This window comes from Vombatus ursinus, unplaced genomic scaffold (assembly GCF_900497805.2).
Source record: "Vombatus ursinus unplaced genomic scaffold, bare-nosed wombat genome assembly UNPS02009824.1, whole genome shotgun sequence".
NCBI classification, from domain to species: Eukaryota; Metazoa; Chordata; class Mammalia; order Diprotodontia; family Vombatidae; genus Vombatus; species Vombatus ursinus.
In genome coordinates this window covers 9,670,291-9,684,151 of record NW_020949602.1, presented here as the reverse complement: position 1 = coordinate 9,684,151, position 13,861 = coordinate 9,670,291, and the positions used below count along the sequence as shown (strand labels likewise).

Here is a 13,861-nt window from a genome sequence, read left to right as displayed (position 1 = left end):
TTAATGCCTGTCTCTGTACTAATGATTCTCAGATCTCGCCATCCTGCCCATTCTCTCTGCTGACCTCCAGTCTCCCATCTCCAACTGCTTTTCAAACATTTCTAGCTGGATGTCCTGTGCACAGCTTAACCTCAACATGTCCAAAGCAGAACTCATTATTTTTTGCCCTCAGGTGCTCCCCTCTTATTTCCTCTGTTACTGTAGGGTCTCTTAGACTCCCAACCTAGGAGTCATCCCAGGTTCCTCACTCTCTCTCACCGTCACATCCAAGCTGTTGCCAAGGCCTGTAGAGTTCACCTCTGCAGCATCTCTCCAATACTCCCCCATCTCTCCTCTGACACATCCCCCACCCCGTGCAGACCCTCGTCCCCCCACGCCTGGACCGTGGCAGTAGCTGCTGGGGGGGTCTCCCTGCCTCCAGTCTCTCCTAATTTCAATCTGTCCTCTATTCAGCCACTAAAGTGATTTTCCTAAAATACATTCCACCCCCAATTTTCCCAGGTTAATAAACTCCAGTGGCTCCCTATTGCTTCCAGGATCAAATTCAGAAATCCTGTTTGGCATTATAAGTCCCTCTTAGCATAGGGCCCTCTTGCCTTTCCAGTCTTCTCACACCTTTCTCCCCATGTCCTCTTTAATCCAGTGACACTATCTTGGCTCTGCCATGGTAAGACCCTCCATCTCTCTGCTCTGGGCATTTTCTCTGACCATCCCCATGGTTGGAGTGTTCTCCCAGTTCCTCTTTGACTACCAACCTCCCTGGCTTTCTTTAATACCCAGCTAAAATCTATCTTCCACCAGAAGCCTTTCCCAATCCCATTTAATCCCCTCTGTTGATTTTTTCCTGTTTACCCTGTGTATGGTTTACTTAGTATAGATTGGTTTGCATGCTGTCTCCCTCATTAGATTGTGAGCTCCTTGAGGGCAGACTTGATTTTTGCTTCTTTTTGTATCCCAAGTGCTTAATACACAGCCTTGCATACAGTAGGTGCTCAATCAGTGTTTATTGACTGACTCACTGTCACACACATTTGTGAGAGTACGAGGAAATGGGAGTGGAAGACAGTGAATATTATTAAATGAACGTTAAATGTTATGGTACCTTGGGTGGATGGCTATTTGTTTACTGTACACATTTGCCATTCTATTGGGCATTATTATTTTTAAAACAGCAGGAAATATTGCAGAGAAATATGTACTCTTTGAGTAATGACACTGATGAATTGAGTTTGACAAAGATAAAGTGGGTTTAAATGCTTGACATTTTTTTGATAGGTACCACAAACTGGGAACCGGCTTTAATCCTAACACATTAGACAAACAGAAGGAAAGGCAGAAAGGTTTGCCCAAACAGATCTTCGAATCCGATGAAGCCCCCGATGGTAACAGCTACCAGGATGAACAAGTAATATTCTTTACATTTGACCACAAAAACTATTTTTAACTTGAGCGTTTAAAAATGTACCCATTGCTCATTGGATTGTGTATGCTTGACGTTCCACATCACAGGATGACCTCAAAAGGCGATCCATGTCCATCGACGACACTCCGAGGGGCAGTTGGGCCTGCAGCATCTTTGACTTGAAGAATTCTCTGCCGGATGCCCTGCTCCCCAGCCTGCTCGACCGGACTCCAAACGAAGACATTGACCATCAGAATGACGACCAAAGAAAATCCAACCGGCACAAGGAGCTTTTTGCGCTGCACCCGGCACCAGATGAGGTACATGGGTTCACGGACAATGGGGACAAGCGAGGCCAACGTCCCTATGTGCTCTGCTGGTGAATGGGCTTCTCCCTTGGTCTCAGAACTCATTCTTTGTTCTGGTCTCCTGTGGAGGGCAAGCCTTCTTCCTCACTGACTTTCCCTAGAACAGTGGTTTACACATTCCTCGGAAGTACTCAGAGAATTCTTGCTTGTTGAATTGACTGGATTAGAAACTTTAGGAATATTAGTACAGTGTTTAAACTTTGTGGGACCAAAAGGAGTGTAACTTGGCCCAGTTGCTTAACTTTCAAAGTTAAATTGTTGGAAGTGAATGGATTTCTTGTGCCATAGCTTAGGCTTAAGCCAAGCCACGTTGACATTTTAGCGATTTTGAATTGTGCTCAGACTTTCTTTCCTGCTCATTATTTAGAAACATCAACATCATTTTTGCTGCCCCTGCAAATGAAAGGATTATAGCATAATGTCTAACTTGTGGTAGAATAACTTTTGAAAATGTATGCTGCCCTGCTAAACTTTGAAAAGCTTGTTCATTTTCAATTTTGTTCTTCAATTTGTAGGAAGAACCCATAGAAAGACTCAGCATTCCTGAAATACCCAAAGAACATTTTGGTCAAAGACTTCTTGTAAAATGCCTGTCCCTCAAGTAAGTATTTATTTCTTTTCCTGTTTGAGTTTATTTTCCACGATGATTTTGCATGAGATGGAATATTCCTCATCCCTCCTGCCACTTCTGCCCCTTCGCTTTTCCATGCGAAGGTCCATTCCAAGGTCTGTGTTTAGATGCCAGTATCTGTTACATGTGGCAGGATACAATAAACGATTTTTGAAGGTTTAAGATAAAAGTCACTGTTTCCCATGGTGGGACACAGAGGTTTTAAAGTTGCCTCTTCAGGATTTTGCAGAGAATTTTTCTTTGCCTATAGAATATGATCTCACCTTTGTCCCCAGACGATCAAGTTGGTAAACCTTAGGATTTTTAACAGATCTTGCTTTGTTTCTGTCAGAATTAATTATCCCGTCACTTATTTCTTTAAAGAAAGAATATTTGAGAGAAAAGAATTAAGATGTTATAGTAATTAAGAGCATTAAAAAAGCTACCATGTCTTAGGGACCCACTTGAAAACCACGACTGTATTCCTTTAAGAGCAAATGTTTTAAACATTTGATGACCTTTTACTGGAAACCTGTTAGGCAGGTTTAATGAGCTGGCGCTTTTGGACAGAGGACTCCCTGTGCCTATAACTCTTCTCTGAGAACACAGGTGAAAATTTTACTGTTGCTCCCTTAGAGGAATAAAGCTCCTAGCTGCCGTATTTGTCTTGTTTATCCCCAGTTAGGCCACCAGCCATCCAGGTTGACCCAACAGTGTTAGAGATATGGCCTTGTCCATCAGACACTTCATAAGGGGCAAGGTGACAGAGAACATCAGATAAAGTGGAAGCACGACTGAAGATTCGGCGTTCGGGCACGGGGCAGCTCAGTGTTGGCGCCGGGGGCCAAGGGCTGGCCTTGGGATCAGTAATACCTGGGTCAAGTCATGCTTCGGACACCGAAGGGCCAGGGGACCCCTCTGCTCATTCCCTGGCCTGTCGCACCAGACGACCCCAAGACGGAGGTTATGGGAAGTCACCATGCGGCATTGATGGAGGGTACTTCTACACTGGGGATTCCCTTTACTGATGAAATATCTAGACTGGAAACCACCTTCAGCTCAGAAAAAAAAATCAATCAGTAGTTGTCCAGATTTATTTCCACTAGTACTTGCCCTTGTAAATAAATTCTCCATAGAGTATGTGGAAGACACAGTCGGGGGAAGGGAGAAGGCATAAGTGTTTATATAGCGCCTCCTGTGTGCTAAGGGCTTTACAGATATTATCTCATTTGATCTTCCCAACAGTCAGGAGGTAGGTGCTGTTATTATCCCCATTTCACAGTTGAGGACACTGAGGCTGTGAGGTTGGGGGACTTGCCCAGAGACACATTGCCCCAAAGTGCCTGAAACAGACTTGGAGGGCAGGTCTTCTGGCACCAGCCAGAGCTCCAGTACCCTCTCCTCTGCGCTACTGCCCTGCCTTTCCATTCAACTGCTGTGCTTATGTTTAGGGGGAAAGGGCTTTGCGGTTTGTCTTCATATTATGTCATTAGTTTTTAATTAACAGATAAGCTTGGTATCAGGCTTCCAGGCCTGGAGGTAAACTTCTGTACTTTGTGCATCTGTTAATTTGTTCGTGTGAGCTCTTCCGCCCATGAAGGTCACAGTCGCTCTGCAGCCTCATGGCAGATACTGTCTGAGAGTTGCTTCAGCCAAAAACTCATCCACCCACAGTTAGTCTGGGTTTGACGAAGCCCCAAGTCCCATCTTTTACCGGCTGCCTTCCAGAGCCTTCCCTCTGTTCATCATTTCTGATTCGCATTGTGTATGTTTGTGTGCATGTCATGTCCCCCATTAGGTCATAAGCTCCTTGAGGTCAGGGACTGTCTTTTGACTCTTTGTATCCCCAGGACTTAGCAGTGCCTGGTGCATAGTCTTCAATCAATACACGTTCATTGGTTGATTAACGACCTTCTTTAAATTTAGTTTGATTTATCATTAGACAGCCATAAAGTCCGTCTCCCAAGTGTTAACCTTTAAGGCTCGTTAGAGATGTGTAGGGCAGAGGAGAAATTGTGTTGGAATTCCTTAATACGGCGCCTTCCTCCAGCACGGCCTGGCCTGTGCACGAGGGCACCTCTCTTCTGTCTCTGCTCCAACGAGATGGAGGGTGGGCAGCATTTTCCATGATGTAAACCCCATAGAAACGGCAGCTCTTCATGATGGGATCCACAGAAGCCGCCCTCTGTGAGCTCCTCCTCATTGAGGTCATCAGCACATGCTGCCATGAGACAGGGACACAGGACTCTGGGTGGGGGGAGGGTTTGGAAGTTTTACCTCCATCTGTCTCCTGGCATTGGTGACGGCAAAGAACCGTCCTTAAGACTGGGTTACAGTGAAACATTTTGGACCTTATTATTAGTGTTATTTTGTATCAGACCTAAGATTTCACCGGCGCAGGGCAACTCTCTGTGGAGATGACATCACTAATGCAGATTAGCAACTTGTGTGAAGTTAAGAGTCTCAGAGAACTGTGTGGCCAGTCCAAGATATTTCTGGGAGGGGCTCCTCTGCCACTGGGCCGTGCTGCCTCCTTCATCTCTTACCTTTTTTATGGGTAAGGTGCCGTTTGTAGCAGCTCCCTTTAGATGGCTTACCTGGAGGAAAGAATCAGAATTCATTGGTGTTTTATCTGATTGGAGTTGTAGACACTTCGGTAGTCTGTCCCATATCTCTTGATGAGGAGCGTCATGGAAATGATTTTCTTTGTCCCAGAACCCGGCCTCCAGGAAAGCCCAGTGTCCACGTGGCCCAAGCCTCACCTGACCAGGATTCCTCTCCAAGCATCACTGAGAAGTGTCCGTTCAGCCTTGGCTTGGAGAGGGAGCTCGCTGGTCCTGAGGCGGCCTGGTCAGCCCACTTCAGGATGGCTGGGTTAGGAAATCCTCCTTAATCAATCCCAAATCTTCCTCCGTGCAGTTGCCACCCATTTCTCCTAGTTCTGAACTACAATTCTAATACGGTTCCATTTGACAGCCCATCGGATGTTTGAAAACAGTAATCGTGTTCCCCTCTAAAGCTCCTAATACAGCTAGGTGTTTTGGGAAGTGATTGGTCATATGTATGAAAAATACATCAGTTAAAATTTAATATTTTCTTCTTGTGGGGAATTTACCACGTTGTTATTATTTCTTTAGATTTGAAATTGAAATTGAACCCATTTTTGCAAGTTTGGCTTTATATGATGTCAAGGAAAAGAAAAAGGTAAGTTTGGGAAATATGGGAACATATTTTTCAGTCATAATCATTGGTAACTTTAAAAAATTTTCTGAAATCTTATTTTGATATTTTTAGCTGTAATCTTAGGCCATATTTTTTAAAATGTTTCTAGAATGTTATTTTGCAAGACATATGTGAAATACTTAAATTGCCAAGTAACTAATTAGTAAACATTAATCTTTTACCAGCATTTGCAGAGTTCTTGGCACATAGTAGGCACCTAATAAATGGTTTTTGATCTGTCTTGACAAAAAACACAGAAATTTTAGGTAAAAATGTTAATTCTAAAGATTGTTGTGCATTTTTCTATTTTGAAGCAAACTTGATGGTAAACTCCAAAGTCATTTAGTGATTTCATTTCTTTGAAAAAATGTTAAAAGTGAACAATATAGAGAATTAGATATGAATGGCAGAGTTCTTGAATGTTGTTATTAATCAAAAAACTTGGTCATAGAGGAAAGGTGTGTTAGGCAAACATTAAGAAAATGATAGTCATCAGATGTTCTCATTGCTTTTTGCAGTAGCTAAAACAATATTCTTTTTGGTTTTAGAATATTCTGTGTTGAAGAATATGCTTCTTTTATGATTTTAATAGCTGTGATCTTGTTGCTTTGGGTTCTTATTTCACTGATGTAAACTGGTACCTATATACCTTCCTATTCAGTCCACTTCTTTAAAAAGTAAGTGCTACATCAAGGCTGTACATACATAGCCACCATTCTAGGGTCAGCTCTGGTTCTTTAAATATCTCAGGAGGACCAGTGTAGTAATGCACGGATGATCAGAGATTCCCACTGGGGAAGTAGCTTAGAGATCAGCTGATGTGGCCTCTTCACTTTGGAGATGAAGAGACCAAGGGCCAAAGAGGCTCACACAGATTTGTGTAGTCAGGGTGAGAACTGGAATGGGAGCCCAGAAGCCTGGCTGACCACCCTGGCACTTCTAATGTTACGTCCTGATGCCTCCAGCTGCGCTTGTGGACTTGAATTTTTGCTAGATGATGGACTGTCTCCTGTAGTCACATAGATGGTCACAGAGGTCCCTTCCAGCACAGTGATTCTGTATTTCCATAGTTTCTGTCCTCATCTTGGAGTAGAAGTTTCATTGGCAAAGTTCCATTGTCCTTTGGATTATGTGTCATTTTGTTTTTTTTAAGTTTATGGACAACAAGCATCCCTGAGTGAGAACTGGTGTGAAAGAGAGAGACTTTTGTAGCAACTCAAAGCTTGGGATAAATGAAAGGATATTATGAATTACTGTTTCATGGATTATTTTCTCTTTCTTTGCCAAGCTTATTGTCCATTGGGCAACACCCATCCTGTATCTATAGATCTTCCTACGTATCTCTGTGTATCTGTGTGTGTGTGTGTGTGTGTGTGTGTCTCGCTATTTATCCAGATATCCCTCTTCACATGCATATGTACCCTACCTTGAGAGACTTCCTGTAATTTGGGCAAAATTAGTTTCTCATTGACTTTGTTTTTATAGTGTGATGTTTAGACCAATCTTATTCTCATTGCTGTGAATTTGTCTTTTATGGAATAACATATCCGAGCTCTCTGTTTCTTTATAGAGGTGGCTGCTAAATCATGCATGGTCCTGGCTGTGACTCCTCCATACTTGAATTCTTTCTTTCTGACTACTGGCAGTGTTTTTTTCCTTGACCTTGAAATTCTGGATTTTGACTGTGATTTTCCTGGGAGATTTCATTTGCGGGGTTTCTTTCAGGAGGTGACTGAGTGAATTCTATTTCCACATTGCCTTCTGGTTCTAAGAGATCTGGGCATTTTTCTTTTAAGTGTTCTTGAAATAGGATGTCTGAACTCTTTTTCGGTCATGATGTTCAAGTAGTCCAGTGATTCTTAATATTTTTCCCCTTGATCTGTTTTCCAGGTCAGTTGTTTTGCTGTAAAATACTTTATATTTTCTTCTATTTTTTTTCAACCTTGTTGCTTTGTTTTGATATTTTTTGTTGCTTCATGGAGTCATTGACTTCTCTTTGGAACATTCTACTTTTCAGGGAGTTTATTGTGTGGACAAGGTTTTGTACGTCTTAAACTGAGCTTTTAATTCCCTTTCCAATTCTTTCTTCCATAGCTCTCATTTTTTTTCCTCAAGTGCTCTCATTTCTTTTATAAAAGCATTTTACAGCTATTTTTAATTAATTTATTTGTTTTTAGTTTTCAGCAATCACTTCCATAAGTTTTTAATTTTCTCCCCCTCTTTCACCATCTACCTCCCCAACATGGCATGTAATTTGATATAGGCTGTACATATATATTCCTATTAAACATATTTTCACATTAGTCATGTTGTAAAGAAGAATTAGAACCAGTAGGAGGAACCACAAGAAAGAAGAAACAAAACAAAACAGAAGGAAAAAAAAAGAGCAAACAGTATGCTTTGATCTGCGTTTCGACTCCATAGTTCTTTCTCTGGATGTGGATAGCATTTTCCACCATGAGTCTTTTGGAGATGTCTTAGATCCTTGCATTGCTGAGAAGGGCTCAGTCTATCAAAGTTAGTCATCATACAGTGTGGCTGTTACTATGTACAATGTTCTTCTGGTCTGCTCACTTCACTCAGCATCAGTCCATACAGAGCTTGCCAGGTTTTTCTGAAGTCCACCTGCTCATCATTTCTTACAGCATGATAGTATTCCATTACATTCATATACCACAACTTGTTCAGCCCTTCCCCAATTAATGGGTATCCTCTCAATTTCCAGTTCTTTGCCACCACAGAAAGAGCTGCTATAAATATTTTTGTATATGTGGGTCTTTTTCCCATTTGTATTATCTCTTTGGGATACAGCCCTGGAAGCGCTATTGCTGGGTCAAAGGAAAGCTATTTTTTAAACTCTTGCTTCACCCCTTGCAGGAATTCTAGTTGAGTTTGTGCCCAAGCTGTGTTTTTCTTTGAGGCTTTGCTTGTAGAAGTTTTGGAGTCATTCTCTTCTTTGTGTCTTGAGCATCCCTGCCACCATAATCCATCGCTACCATAAACCATTATTATGATGGGATTCTTTTCTTTCGTTTGCCCATTCTTCTAGCCTTATTCTTGTCTTTTGGCTTAGTATCAGGGCTGGCTTTGTGCATGTCTGGAAGGAAGATCTGGGCTGGTCCTGTGGCTACTTTCTTGGGGCATTGAGAGTTATGTTACTTCAGAATCTCAGGGACAGGCCAGAGGCGTGCAAGCTTTCAGAACTCCCGAAGGGGTCTGATCAGGGCAAAGTCTGATTGTGCCCCCTGGTCTAACCTCCGCAAGTTCTTTTCTGGTTTTGGATCTGAACAAGGGTTGACTGGGACCAGACCCTGCCTGTCAGCTCCTGGGAAGCTGTTAGTTCAGAGTGACAGAATTGTAGGCTCCTCTCTGGTCTGGGATTCCTGCCCTGATTATTCCTCTGCAGGCTGGGCCAGATGCTGGAATTAAGGTCCACTTCTGCACCTTGATCCTGAACCACACCACTACAGCTGCTGCTTCCTTTCTCAGCACAGTGCCCAGGGCCTCCTGACGGTTAACACAACTCCCCTATGTTCAGTCCCCTTTTCAGTCTGCCCAGGATCTGTGACTTGGGGCTGGGTAATGGGCGACAAAAGTGTCGGCTCATCCTGTCCCTGTCGCAGGGACCCAGTGTAGGTCTAGGACTTCCTTGGGGCACTGTAGTACTCTATGCCCTACATGCTCCAAGCCCAATCCCATCCCTAGTATCTGCAGACCTCCCTGTCTGTGTGCTGAGCTGGACAAAGGACTTGATGAGACTTTTTCTGGATTTCCCCATTAGGATTCAGTCCGATGCATTTTCTGGATCTCTTTGGAGGAGTTTGTAGAGGGGAGCTCCCCTGAATGCTCCTTGCCACTCTGCCATCTTGGCTCTGCCCCTAAGAATTCTTTCATCAGGATCCTCCACTCCGGGCTTTGGTTGAAGACTCCTAAGGATGTGGAATCTGTTAAGGCAGTCCATTCCACTCTTTAGACTCCTAATTATTAGGAAGCTTTTCTTCATTTGGAACTAAAACTTGTCTTTTCGCCATTTATACCCATTGTTCCTAATTTTGCTGTTCAGAACCAGGCAGAACCAGTCGAGTTCCTTCTTTACTCTCTAAATACTTGAATGTAGGTAACCTCTTAGAGAAGCATTCTCTTCTCTAAGCACAACATTCCAAGTTCTCTCCATCAATCTTCATATGTTACGGCCCCCAGGCCCCTCATTATCCTGGCCACCTTCTGGAAGTCATCCAGCCTGCTGACATCCTGCTTAAGATGTGCCTTCTACGACTGAGCACACTGAAGGATGGTCTGCCTAGGGCAGTAGCACTACCATGTTCCGTGTTCTGAGTCTGGCTTGATGCGCAGCCTGAAATGGCATCACTTTTGATTTTCATGCGACCTTCTGGACTCATGCTGGTGTTAGAGTTCATGAAAACACCCAGATCTTTTCTGGTGAGCTCTCTAGTTATGCCTTCCTGTGGCGTACTTGGGCCTTTGGCATAATTGGTTCTTTGGACCCCAACTGTGTGACTTTACAGTGATCCCTATTGAATGTGGTTGTGTTTGAAATTTAACAAAAGGATAAACTGAGGCAGATCTCTGCACAAGGTAACATTTATTAGCAGGGGCATACTGCCTGTCAGTAAATGGGTCAATGGCTTGCCTCCATTTATGCCAGAGACCCTGAGAAAAAGGACAGTTCCATATATATAGGGTTTGGGGGGTGCAGAAAAAAGAACAGAACAGGGTAGATGACATCGTGGGATCGAGGGCAACGTGACTGGTTACAAAGCTGAGGTGCAGGGAAAAACGTCGGTCAAAAGTTTGGGGGGGGCTGGCAAAAATCTCCGCCGTCCCCCAGCCCCACCCCTGGCCTTTCTTCTCTCCTGAGACCACAGAGTGCTCATGGCTCGAGTCCAGGTGCGAGATGGTGGCCCAGACCTTTGGACAGAAAAGAGATATCCTTAGAGGATAGCTTAGTTAAGATCTCAGGCCTGACTCCCTTGCATTCACCCACATTCCCAAGGTCAAATTACTTGAGGCAGGAATAGATCAGTGATTAGCAGGGGGGCTGGTTTTCTAAAATTAGCCCATTATAGGCCAGCTGAATTCTGAACTAAGTTCAGAGATAAAGAGCCATGATGTAAGCAGTTACAGGACAAAATCAATTACCTGTAAGTAGGATCAGTAAGAAAATGATACAGGATCAATCTTAATCTTTCCAATTTCATCTTACTGGATTCAGCCCAGTGGTCAAGCTTATGAAGACCCTTTTGGCCATCCAGTGTGTTAACTATTCTCAGATGTTTATCATCTGCAGATATAATAAGGAAGCCCCTTATCCAAGTCAGTAATAATAATGTGAAATATTTCAGACCAAAAAGATATCTATCACTTTGACATTGTTTTGAAGCTTTCTTTCCAAGTTGACACTGAACCATTGATGACTCCTTTCGGGGTCTGGTCATCTTATCCCTCAGTCTTGTTCCCCACCTTCCCCGAAAAGGGAAACAGTTCAGTCTATCATCACTTGTCTTTTTTTTCTTTTTCCTTTTTTTTTAGGCAATTGGGGTTAAGTGACTTGCCCAGGGTCACACAGCTAGTAAGTGTCAAATGTTTGGTCTGAGGCTGAATTTGAACTCAGGTCCTCCTGACTTCAGGGCCAGTGCTCTATCCGCTGCGCCACCTAGCTGCCCCTTCCTTTTTCCTTTTGGAGGTGGTAAGGAGGAACTCATCATGGTCTTTTAATGTTTAAGTGTCAATAAAAAATTCATAATGTAGTATTTCAGGGATTTGTGACGTAATTGATTCTCTCACCAATGCAAATCACAGCTCCTCTGCTTCTTGGGAGATGGTCATTGTGGGGTGCTTTGATCGGCAGATTCATCCTGCTCTGACCTTCCTAGTGAAATGCCTTCCCTCCTAGGCCAGCTGCCATGACTGTTCTTTAAGAATTGTGCTGGTTCTTTGCACTTGGCTATTTCTTTCCTGATCTTTTCAGAAACGCCCTCTTGAGGTTTGCCACCATTCAAACTCAGACTCCTTGGCCCAGAGCCTTCAAATTCCACTCTCTGGCCCCTTATGAAAATCTCATCAAAAATGCTTGCCCTTTGCCAAGTCTGCAATAGTGCTTCCACGCACCAGGGTTTTCTGATGCCAGGGAGGGCGCCCCGGCAGTGGTGCCCTCTGGTTGTTGGCGTGCCCAGTTGTGCGGGCTTGCTACCTGGAACATGCCCACGCATGCTTCAGCTGTGGTGAGCCCTTTAGGTTCTGCCCTTTTCAGGTCAGAGATCATTCTCCTTGACTGACGGCAGACCAAAAGTTGAAGTGTTTTTGGTTTGTCTCTGCCATTGGTTGCCCTTACCTGCCCACCCCAAGCTGGGCCACTTGCCCATATTTCAGCCTTTTCCTCAGCAGAAGTTGGAAAAAAGTTTCCTTGGTGGCCTTTGTGTTCCCTGCCAACCTCGTGAGATCTTGAGCTTTGGGCTGCCTGACGCTGTCCTTCCGTGCGGGTGTTTTAGCCTCCTTAGTTGGTCACTGAGTTCCCAGCATATTCACTAAGAAAATCACATAGCGTTAGAGGTGGTGGGGGTAGGGAGCAGCATTTCCCCCTAAATTAGCCCTTATTTTATTGTTTTAAATCTTTGTTTACGGGAAAGAAATAGGTATAAGGTCATCGGCGACCTGCTTGTGAGTGGCGTCTCCCAGATTGCTTGAGTTCTGTCCAACCACACTATATGATGGTACTTGGCATGCTAAGATTTACCAGGCTTCTTAGCAAAAAACAATCACACAGTTTGGAAGCGTTTATTCTGAAACACAATTCCCTGATTTGTCACATTGAGAAATATGTCTGCTAAACAAATTTGGAACAAGATGCTTGAGGGTACAATAGTAGCCTTTATGAGTAGTTGAAGATTTTTTTTCTTGTCACAGTTTACCCTCATTGGGCGTCAAAAGGTTGCTTGTAGTTGTGTTTCATAAATTATGTTAACAGAGGCTTTTATAGTTGCTTCTATAACCTTTTTGATTGAGTACATGTAGCTTTATTAAATTGATGGCTAAATAAAATAAATTTTAACTGCATTTAAAAAAGCAAAAAAACCCTCTCTTTCAGATTTCAGAGAATTTTTACTTTGACCTTAACTCTGAACAAATGAAAGGCATGCTGCGCCCCCACGTGCCCCCTGCTGCGATCACCACATTGGCAAGATCTGCCATTTTTTCTATCACTTATCCCTCCCAAGATGTATTTCTTGTAATAAAGGTAAGAATGATGCTTTTTTTACATATGCTGTCCTTTTTTCTCGAGTCTTGTCTCCCGGGGTATGTTTTGAAATCCCTTTTGCATTACTCGCTGGGGGCCTGTGGCCGTCCTTATCCTTGCCTGGGTCTTGTCTTCTTCCTAGACTCAAACTTCCACAAGGGGAGGTTTGTGAATTCCATAGGCATTTAAGAATAATAATAATTATTATTATTATTATTATCATTATCATCATCATATTTAGTGATGATAAGAGCAACTAACGTTTATATAGCACCTACTATGTGCCAGCCACTGTGTTAAGTGCTTTACAATGGTTATTTCATTTGATCCTCACGACACCTCTGGGAGGTGGGTGCCATTATTATCTCCGTTTTACAGTCGAGGAAACTGAGTCAAATAGAGGTTAAGTGACTTACCCAGGAGCACACAGCTAGTCCGCATTTGAAGCAGGATTTGACCTCAGGTCTTCCTGACTCCAGGCTTTGTATCCTATGGCACAGGGCAAACCTCTCCATAGAAAGACAACCCTAAAATAGTCCTTCCTTTCAAGGGGTGTTTCTACTGTGGGAGGAAACAACACGTACATGGAAAAGTGAATGCAGAGTGTAGAAGGTCTGCAGAAAGTCACCTCGGTGTCCATGCTAGCCATGGGGTGGTAAGGGAGGACTTTGTGCAGACAGGGCAGATCTGCTGATAGCGGATAGGGCCGCCATCCCTGCCAGCCCTCCCTGATGCTTTTACTCTCCTGGCCAGTCTCCTTGAAACATCTGTCTGCCCTTGTGGCCTTCGTGCCCTCTCCTCGCACTCTTCCAGACCGTCTAGAATCCTGCTTTCTCCTTCTCCAAAACCATCCCTAAGTTCTTAATGGCTAAATGTAGTGGCCCTTTCTCAGTCCCCATCCCTCGGAGCACAGGAGGGTCATTGGCTGAGAGTTGAAAGGACCACAAAAGCCCTCAAGTCCAGACCTCTCGTGGGGCTGACGATGAAACTGAATCCCAGACGGG

At 43.7% G+C, this 13,861-nt stretch overlaps 1 protein-coding gene across 6 annotated transcripts in view; it reads left to right on the top strand.

Moving 5' to 3' along the window:
• DOCK7 (dedicator of cytokinesis 7) overlaps positions 1-13,861 on the top strand; it is a 183,281-nt gene that overhangs the window by 39,297 nt on the left and 130,123 nt on the right. For all 6 annotated transcript variants that reach the window (XM_027852763.1, XM_027852759.1, XM_027852758.1 and 3 more), the window contains exons 5-9: positions 1,276-1,405; positions 1,510-1,722; positions 2,286-2,371; positions 5,518-5,584; positions 12,708-12,857. In XM_027852763.1, the coding sequence (XP_027708564.1) occupies positions 1,276-1,405; positions 1,510-1,722; positions 2,286-2,371; positions 5,518-5,584; positions 12,708-12,857 (646 nt within the window). The remainder of the gene's footprint in view (positions 1-1,275; positions 1,406-1,509; positions 1,723-2,285; positions 2,372-5,517; positions 5,585-12,707; positions 12,858-13,861) is intronic.